This window comes from Salvia miltiorrhiza, chromosome 5 (assembly GCF_028751815.1).
Source record: "Salvia miltiorrhiza cultivar Shanhuang (shh) chromosome 5, IMPLAD_Smil_shh, whole genome shotgun sequence".
NCBI lineage: Eukaryota > Viridiplantae > Streptophyta > Magnoliopsida > Lamiales > Lamiaceae > Salvia > Salvia miltiorrhiza.
Window position 1 is genome coordinate 11,417,808 of NC_080391.1, and position 10,324 is coordinate 11,428,131.

General features: G+C 37.0%; 1 protein-coding gene across 1 annotated transcript; it reads left to right on the top strand.

Moving 5' to 3' along the window:
* Positions 1 to 428: 428 nt before the first annotated feature.
* LOC131025513 (uncharacterized) lies at positions 429 to 4,099 on the top strand. Its single transcript, XM_057955306.1, has 4 exons — positions 429 to 491; positions 623 to 691; positions 787 to 940; positions 1,014 to 4,099. The coding sequence occupies exons 1-4, from the start codon at positions 429 to 431 to the stop codon at positions 4,097 to 4,099; spliced, it is 3,372 nt and encodes a 1,123-aa protein (XP_057811289.1).
* Positions 4,100 to 10,324: the final 6,225 nt, after the last annotated feature.

The following is a 10,324-nucleotide window of genomic DNA, read 5'->3' on the forward strand; positions in this document are numbered from 1 at the left end:
GAATAAATGATAATAATCCTATGATTAAGTTAACCTTGAATGACTAAGATCACCTTTGTTTTATTTTAATGAATATAGTACTTCTATAATTTTTTAGATTGGTTATTTTGCTTATCATAATAATATTTCATTTGGGGGAATCACTGCCTCATATATGAGGCAGCTGCATCTAAGCCCATCTCTAAAGATTTTAAAATGTATAATATTTATTTATTTTTAATTATAATTATTACCATGTATTGCATATGGAAAAATATAATTAACTATAGTAAGGAAATTATTTTTTTAAATATAATTTTGGTATACTATATATACCTAGTTTTTCTGCATTTCGAAATTTGTCATACACTTTGTGTCGGGTTTTTAATGCATTTGACATTGTATTTTATTAACGAACACGAACGAATATATATGTTTTATATAAGTACATGGATGCTGTGTCTGACGAGGACAAGTTCTGCATTCATAATGCATTGATTGTCTGTTTTAATGTATGCATCACTTCTCGTTATGCAAAACTCTATACATACAAAAACTCGAGGATTTGGGAAAATAATCCCAATATTGCGTGTGGTAGTGCATTTTTACTTTTAATATTGCATTCTTTGTGCTTGGAATAAAGATAAGTTCGTTGCTTCAAGCAGTTGGGACTTCCTGGGAGCTGTGGTTCTTAATGGATGGTGGCAATCAGGTAACTTACCTTGTTGCTTCGTCAATATTTATGCGCCTTTGGACGGAAATGAGAAGTTGTTTCTTTGGGACAAGCTGAACATGATTGTGAACCAGAATGCTGATATCTGTTTGTGTATTTTGGGAGATTTTAATGCGGTCAGAAACCAGGAAGAAAGAGTGGGTAGTAGTGATAGGTACGGGATCGCTGATGCAAGAAATTTTGATTCGTTTATTCGTGATAATGGCTTGATTGATATTAGAATTCAAGGTAGAAAGTTTACATGGTACCAGCCTACCGGGGGTTGTAAAAGTAAGTTGGACAGGTTCCTTGTTAATGATAGGTGGATCAATGCGTGGCCTTCGTCAATTGGTCGTGGACTGCAAAGAACTTTCTCCGATCATTGTCCGATTCTTCTATCTACAAAGACAGTGGACTGGGGTCCGAAACCATTTAGGTTTATTAATGCTTGGTCTTCACACCCTCAATTCCCAGACTTGGTCAAGCAAAAGTGGAGTGAAAGTGAATGTCAAGGATGGATGCTTTAAATTCAAAGAAAAGCTCAAGAAGATGAAGGAGTCTCTCAAAGAATGGAATAAAACCACCTTCGGATCTATCGATCAGAACATCGAAGCCCTTAAGAAAGATCTCCAGGAGCTTGATTTTCTTGATGAAATGCGAGGTTTGGAGGATCACGAGATGACCAAAAGAAACGAAGTGAGAGCTACACTCTTCCTCCAGTCAAGGCACAAAATTAGTCTTCTCCAACAAAAGAGTAAGGTCAGATGGCTCAAAGAGGTTGACGTCAACTCCAGTTTCTATCACAAAGCCATTGTTGGTCGACGGAAAAAAAATGAACTGGCAGGATTACAAATTGGAAGTAGATGGCTGGACGAACCAAACACTCTCAAGGAGGAAGTCAAAAATCACTTTGAAAACTTTTACAGGAAAAGGAACAGATGCTTACCAGAGTTACCGCAGAGCCTCACGGCGAAAAGGCTTTCAGAAGAGGATAAATGCTGGTTAACCAGGCCTTTCACGGAAGGGGAGATCAAAGATGCAATCTGGAAGTGCGAGGGAGATAAAAGTCCGGGACCAGACGGATTCAATCTTTTTTTCTGGAAGTCCTCTTGGGAAGTCATTAAGAGGGACTTCTTACAAGTTATGGAAGAGTTCCACGCCAATGGGAAGATTCCTAGAGGATGTAATACTTCATTCATCGTTTTGATTCCGAAAAAAGAGGAAGCGACTGCTCTCGAAGAATTTCGCCCCATTTCATTGATCTGCAGCTTATACAAGGTGATAGCCAAAATTTTAGCTGGGAGGATGAGAATGGTTATTGAATCCATTGTCTCGGAAAATCAAACTGCCTTTATTAGAAACCGATACATCCTTGATGGGGTCGCGATCTTAAATGAGGCAGTGGCGGAAGCCAAGAAAAGAAATCGGGGGAGAATCTTGTTCAAAATTGACTTCGCAAAAGCCTACGACTCCGTTGAATGGGATTTTTTAGACGTCATGCTTGAGCGGTTAAATTTCAATTTGACTTGGAGAAAATGGGTCAAAGGCTGCCTTTCTTCGGCAACGGCAAACGTCTTAGTCAACGGTTCCCCGTCGGCTGAATTTCGTCTTGAAAGAGGCCTACGCCAAGGTGACCCTCTGTCACCTTTTCTTTTCCTCATCGTCGCCGAGGGTCTACAGTCCCTTGTTGACAGAGCTGTGGAGAGACAGATGATCCAGCCAGTGCAGATTGGAAAAGATAAGATTAAAGTTTCACATCTTCAATATGCCGACGATACAATCTTCCTTTTAGAAGACTCCGAAGGCAACATTGAATCGGTGAAATGGCTCTTGAAGCTCTTCCACTTTTTATCTGGGCTCGCTGTGAATTTCAAGAAATGCAGCTTAATCGGCATAAAGGTTGACGGTGACAAGCTTTCTCGCATGGCCGCTGATCTGAACTGCAAAGTTGACTGCTGCCCTTTTTCATATTTAGGGCAGATCATTGGTGGTGGAAACAATAAGGTGGCAGATTGGCAGTTCTTAGAGGAAAAGATCAAGAGAAGAATTGAAAGCTGGAAGAATCAAAAACTTGCGTTGGCGGGGCGTATCACTTTGGTTAAAGCGGTGTTGCAGGCTATTCCGGTCTTCCATCTCTCCTTTGCTTTGATTCCCAAAACAACTGTTCATTCCATCAACTCCTTGTGCGGTAATTTTCTTTGGGGCGGGAGGTTGAATTCTGGGAAAATTACTTGGGTTAAATGGGCAGAGCTTTGTGAAAATTTGTGGGAGGGGGGTCTTGGTCTTAGAAATTTAGAGTGGTTCAATGAAGCGTTAGTCAAAAAATGGCTATGGAGATTTCTTACGGGGGGAGGGAACTTATGGGCAAAAATTATTAGATCTGTTTATGGGGATGTGGTGTGGGGTACAGAGGGGCTGGAAATTAGAGGGAATCAGAGGTCTAAAAGTAGTTGGTGGGGAAAAATCGTCGAGGGAGGAAGAGGGATGACGGCGAAGTGGTTTGAGAATAATCTCGCGAGAAGTATTGGAAATGGGAGAGAAACGTTGTTTTGGGAGCATAGGTGGGTGGGAAATCAACCATTAAAAATTAGGTTTCCAAGACTTTATCTTATTAGTTCGCAGAAAGGAAACCCCATTTGTGACATGGGTAGTTGGGAAGATGATGTCTGGGCGTGGAATCTGAAGTGGAATAGAGAGCTTTTTCAGAGAGAAAGTGGGCGGGTTAACGAACTGATTTCTGCCATATCCTCCATTTCTCCACGTGCAGGTAAAGAAGATAGGTGGACTTGGAAAGCATCAACAGAAGGCGTTTTCACAACTAAGTCGGCGTACTCTTTGATCAAAGACTTACGAACTGCAGGGAGGAATTTGGAGGCTAATGCAATGAGGTCGGCGAAAGCATGGAAAATTAGTGCTCCTCAAAAAGCAAAAGTGACGATGTGGAGAAGCTTCAGGAACCGGTTACCTACGTGCGACAACTTGAAAAAAAGGAGAATCCCACTTGAAGAGGCTGAGTCCATGTGTAATGCTTGCTGCTACCGGGAAGAAACAATCCAGCACTTGTTTTTGCTTTGCCCGAAAACTGAAATGATTTGGAATGGAATTCAAAAATGGTTAGGAGTCCATTCTGTTCGGCCTAACAACATTGAAGCACATTTCGACTCTTTCACTAACCTTGGAAAAGGAAAGCAAAGCAGAAAACTCTTGGAAGCATTATGGGTGTGTATCATTTGGCTCGTCTGGAAAAGTCGAAATGAAAGCAGATTTGAAGGTAAGAACTGGGAAGTCACCAAGATGATGGGAGAAATTAAAGCAAGGATTTGGAGTTGGAACAAGAGTTTTGGTTTGGCTGATTTGGGAACTGATTTTGATTCATGGTTCTCTGATTTTTCTCACTTTCTTGTGTAACTTTGTTGGTACTTCTTGTACCATGACTTTCTGGCTTTAATTTTATTTCTTTTTCTGACCAAAAAAACAAAAACAAAATACCACTTAACAATAATCGTATAGCTTCATAGTATTTATATGATTCCAACACTAAATAATTATATTGCAAATATTTGCATGTGACTGGTCATATATAAGATCATTCGCATGAAACAGTGTATATATAAACAATTGAAACAGTGTATATATAAACAATTTCATAAATAAATGCAAAAGCAACGTTGCAGCACAATAAAAACAATACTTGCATTATTACTTGGAGGCGTTGGTTTGAATTTCACTGAAAGCTCATTTTTGTGTTTTATTTATATTTTTTTACAATTTAACTTTTCACTTTATAAATAAATTTATAATAATAATTATTAGACTTTTGGCCCAATAAAAAATGTGATGATTTATGAACATAAAGATCCTAAGTTCTATTCCTAATTAACTTACTTTTCTTTTTTTTATCTTTTCACAAAAATTAAATATGACTTTCTTTAAATATAAATTAAATAAGACTTTTCTTAATAGTAAAAAAGACTTTAAGAATTTTATTCAGAAATGAAACTTTTGTTTGAATATAATTAATACTTTTCATAAAATCAAATAATATTTTTTTTTATTACAAATACAATTTCAATACTTTTTATTCGCAAATGAGGATTTATAAAATCAAATACTCCATCTGTCTCACCTCACTTGACCTGCTTATTTTCGGCACGTTTATTTAAGAGATGAAGAATATAGTGTAAAAGTGTGTGAACTTTTTTTTTTCTTTTGTAATGAAAATTGATCACCTAAAAAGGAAATATGTCAAGTCAAGTGTGATAGAGAGAGTAAGATTTTTCTTAATAGCCAATAAGGCTTTAAGGCTTTAAGACTTTTTATTACTAAAATACTTTTTCTTGAATGTATAAAATATTTTTCATAAAATCAAATAAAATTTTTAAAGAGTAAATAAGACTTTTCTCAATAACAGATATTCCTTCCATCCCAATTTTTAGTATCCAATTGAGAGTGACACGTGTTTTAATAAAGTGATTGAATGTATTGTTAGTGGAATAAGGATCTCACGTTTCATGTGAGTGTTAAAATAATTAAAGTGGAGTAAGGCTCCCACCTACTTTTACTAAAAATATAAATGGAAACATTAAGGTGGGACATCCAAAAATGAAAATATAGATACTAAAAGTTGGGACGGAGGGAGTAAGACTTTTTGTTCGTAAATGAAACATTTACTATTAAATTTAAATAAAAATTTTCTTAAAACTATAGTATAAGACCTTTTCTAATACTTCCTTTGTCCCGATTCAATAGGCCACAAGTTTTGGACACACACGTTAAGAAACGAATAATTTATAATAAAATAGGAGAGAGAAAGTAACTTTTGCTGATGATATATGTGTCCATAATGTAGAAGAGATAAATAAAGAAAAGATAATTATGTGTGAGGTATAATGACATTTGGTGTAAATAATGAGTTATATGAGGATATTTGTTATGTGTTGACTTTCCATTTTAGGAAGTGACCTATTGAATTGGGACGCTCGAATAAGGAAATATGGCCTATTGAATTGGGACAGAGAGAGTAACAAATAAGACCTTAAGACTTTTTATTCACAAATAAAACTTTTGTTTGTATGTAAATAATACTTTTCATAAAATACGATCCGAAAGTTCTCGCTAAGAGAATAAGATGTTGCTCCCCCTCCCTCTGTCTTTTCCCGCTTTGCTAATCTTCCCCTATAACGCGGATTGGGCGGCGGGCGTGGGAGAAAGAAACCTAAGAGACTAATAGAAGACGCTCAACTCTTAGGTCCTTTTTTCAGTGCAACACAGGAAAGCGCCCTCTTTTTGTCATCCCTTGGCCAGCTTGGGATAGCAGCCTTCGGTCTTTGCCTGCCCCTTACAAGATTCCACTGACTGGCTGCCTTACCGACCGGAATGATTGAAGAATGAAATTGAACAAGGGGCCAATGACTCCCTTCTTTACGTGCCTTACACCCCTGACTGCGACACTGACTTACTTGATTGATTCATTCTTTTATTTCGCGAGGGCTGACTAATCTCCTCTTCTTCTACTCATAAGAACCAAAACAGGCACTCGTAACCGTCCCTAACCTCTGTCTCTAACCTATTCCCTTTCCTATGTCCTTTTACCCTTTTATTAAAGAGCAAATAAAACTTTTTTTTTAATAGCAAATAAAATTTCAAGATTTTTTATCCGTAAATAAGACTTTGCTTTAATATAAATCAAATTTCATAAAATCAAATTAATTTTAAGAGCAAAATAAGATTTTTAGACTTTTTATTCGTAAATGAAACTTTTGTCCACGCTTTATGGTACTTCCACTATAAAAAAATCCAATCGAATTAGAATATCATTTAAATTACGTAATAAGTCAAAAATAAAATAAACATGATCTTTTCAGAAATCACAATATCTCTCTCATATTTTTCATATCCTGAAACCTTTGTTTAATAGCTTCACTAGTAACATTTATAAATAAAACATTTTCGATATAAGGTACTTAGCAATCATTCAAAAGATTGTCTTCCATAAGATTATGAAGAACATTATTGATGATTTACATCTAGTATGATGACTCTTAACCTCTCCAACATGATCTCTCAACATATATTTTCATATGCGTATATTTGCATGAGATTGGTCTCTTGTATGAGACCGACTTGACCCGGGGAGCCACGACAGGTCAGGTTCAACGGGTCGGGGGACTTAAAAAAATTAAGGATTGAACTCAGGATAATTGAATTTAAAGATCAGTGTTTTATCCATTACACCACAATATCTTTATTTTTACTACGAGCTTTTTTTATACACTCTTATTTAATTATATGGAAAGTCTCATTTCCACATAAAATCTTATTTACTATTAAAAGAAGTCTTATTTATTCTTAAAACAATTAAATCTACTCTTATGAAAAAATCTTATTTGATTTGATTGTTTTAAGGATTTTTATTTATTTTAAATTTTATTAAAAAATTGAACCCTTTGAGTCGAAAGTCTAGCTTGACAAACTTAGTGATGGAAATAATTAAGATGAATGAAATACTAGTGGAAGAGCAGGAAAAAAAAATAGTTGAGGATTAAACTAATTTAAAAAAATCTTATAATTATGAATTCGAATATGAAATATTTGACATTAGACATTAATCATTCTATCAGAAGAGCAACCCATATAGAAGAGCAGAAAACTTGTTGTGTGTTGGCGTCAGTCAACTAAATCTATTTATTACGAAGAATTGAATGCACGGTTGGTTGCCAATTGCCCATGTACAATAAAATCTCATGCTACATTCTTAAATGATAGTGAGCCCCTGCTTATAAGCAATCACCCATCATGCAACCATAAAAATAGCATCCATTAATACCTCCATTAATTCTTAGGTCCCTCTCAGTTTAGCAATATGCTTAACTCTACCTTCTCCATCACTCTTTCCCGCCCCTGCTAACTTGTTCATTGGGTTTGGGCCAATAATTTGGTGGGTAATTGGGATAGGTTGGTCTGGCCTCCTAAATTTGCAGCCCGACCTAGTGATGTCTACGGGCCGGAAATCGTCGGGTCGGTTCTGTTAATTGGTAGTGTAGAAAATAGAATGACGATAAATGAAAGGATGCAGAACCGAGGCGAGAATAAATTCTCTCTCCGTAAGGCAAAATTACTTCCGCTCTGTGCTCGCGGATCTACAGTAATTGCCCCCAAGATACAACGGTTTCGGGATGATAGACGAGTGCTTAGCACTAGGAGTTCGCTATCCGGTCGAACGGCTTGATACTCGGGACTGAGTATGTAAACTAAACTAATATGACAAATTGATTATCTGAATTCGTTTGTGTGTTTAATCTCATTCTGGAGGGCCCTATTTATAGTAGTCCAGGGGTTTCCATGAACTGACGTGACCGTTTGGCCAAACAGGAGGTCCGAACCGACGTGTCTCTTCGGTCTTGAACCGCCACCACGTGCCCTGTTTGGGCAAACAGATCCAAACCATCGTGTCTCTTCGGTCCTCAACCGCTGCCACGTCGGTTTGGGCAAACAGGTGGTCCGAACCGTCGTGTATCTTCGGTCCTTAACCGTCACCACGTGTATTGTTTGGGCAAACAGGTGGTCCGAACCATGGATATCTTTGGGCATTAATTACTCATTCAATTCTTTACAGATTTGAACAAGTAAATATACCAAATTAATCTACTCAACATGTAGATTCCAAAAATATCATTTAATTCCATTAATTACCAAAGTAATTATGGTATTGAATAAGCTATTTATTCCAACAATCCCCCACATGAATGATGATTAATGCAAATGCAAAAAACTAAGTCCCGACGACCTATTATTGCATCAGGATAGGTAGTTGTTAGCTTTGAACCTTCCTTAGTGTAATGCCATCGGATTTACTCGTTGCTCGGTGAACGCGATGTCTTGAACCGGTCAACTTTTGTGTAAACCAAGTCAACAACATACACACAATAATAGATCTAATATCTTTCGTTCTTACGTTGTGTCCATTTCTGGCCTTGGACCATTTCTTGGATTCATAAGTGTTATTGATAATTGAAGCGGCCCCACTTCTTCACTTATATAGGTGATCTCCTAAAAAGAGTATCCTGCCATACTCCACCTATTGAGGCTATAGGAATCATTAAAAGTTTTTTTTTAAAAAACTTACCCTTTACCACAAGCTGCAGGTTTTGCACTTGAGTAGCTATGAGAATGGATTTTGAAAGTTTCAAGTGCTCAACTTGAACTTTCATAATTTAGTTGTCTCATTGAACCATGTTCTTGGGATCTCCAGTCATCATGGTTGAGTTACCACTATGAAAGTTCTTAACGTGTGGATTTTAATCCCATTCCCCTTACTGCGTTATTCAATTGATCACGATTAATACCTTTAGTAAACGGATCCGCAATATTGTCTTTTGACTTTACATAGTCAATGCACATTATTCCTGTAGTGATCAATTGTCTAACGGTATTATGTCTTCGACGAATATGTCGAGATTTACCGTTATACAAACTATTCTTTGCTCTCCCTATGGCAGCCATGCTATCGCAATGTATCATAACCGGAGGCAAAGGTTTTTCCCAACAAGGAATATCTTCTAAGAAGTTTCTTAACCATTCGGCTTCTTTCCTTTCCATAATTCATATGGGGTTTTTTCTTGTTTCTTTTGGGGTAATTTATTCAAAATTTTATTAGCTGAAAGAATAGCTTCCCCCCACATGTTATGTGATAGGCCTGAGCTTATCAACATAGCATTCATCATTTCTTTCAATGTTCTATTCTTTCGTTCTGCAACACCATTAGATTGTGGAGAATAAGGTGCAGTCGTTTGATGAATAATGCCATTTTCACGACAAAATTCCTCAAAAGGTGCAACGTACTCGCCACCTCGATCACTTCGAATCATTTTGATCTTGGTGTTAAGTTGATTCTCAACTTCATTTTTGTATGTTTTGAAAGCTTCGAATGCTTCGTCTTTGCTTCTCAAAAGATACACATAGCAAAATCTTGTGCAATCATCTATAAACGTTATAAAGTAATTCTTTCCACCTCTTGTTTGCACAAGTTTTAAATCACATAGATCGGTGTGAATCAATTCAAGAGGTTTCGTTGATCTTTCCACTGAATGAAAAGGAGATTTTGCCATTTTTGCTTCAACACAAATTTCACATTTTTGATGTTGATTGAAAGACATCTTTGGCAATAAGTCTAAATTTACTAAACGACGTAGTGTATTTAGATTTGCATGTCCTAATCTATCATGCCATAAATTAGGAGACTCAACCAAGTAAGAAACATTTTTCTTTATTTCATTGTCACGTACAAGTACAGGGATAGCATTAAGCTTGAAAAGGCCATTATCTAGGTAGCCTTTTCCTATATAGTGACCATTCTTGGTCATTACAACTTTGTCTGCTTCAAACACTAGTCTAAATCCGGCGTTGCACAAAGCGGATCCTGAGATCAAGTTCTTGCGAATGTCGGGAACATGCAGCACCTTCTGTAGGGTTATCTTGAGTTCCGACGTCATCTTGAGCACAATGGTTCCAACTCCGATGATAGAGGATGAGGTAGAATTGCCCATATACAGCTTTCTGTCGCCGGAGAGAGCTTCATACGAGGAGAACATTGTCTTGTCGGCGCAGATATGCCGGGTAGCACCGGTGTCGATC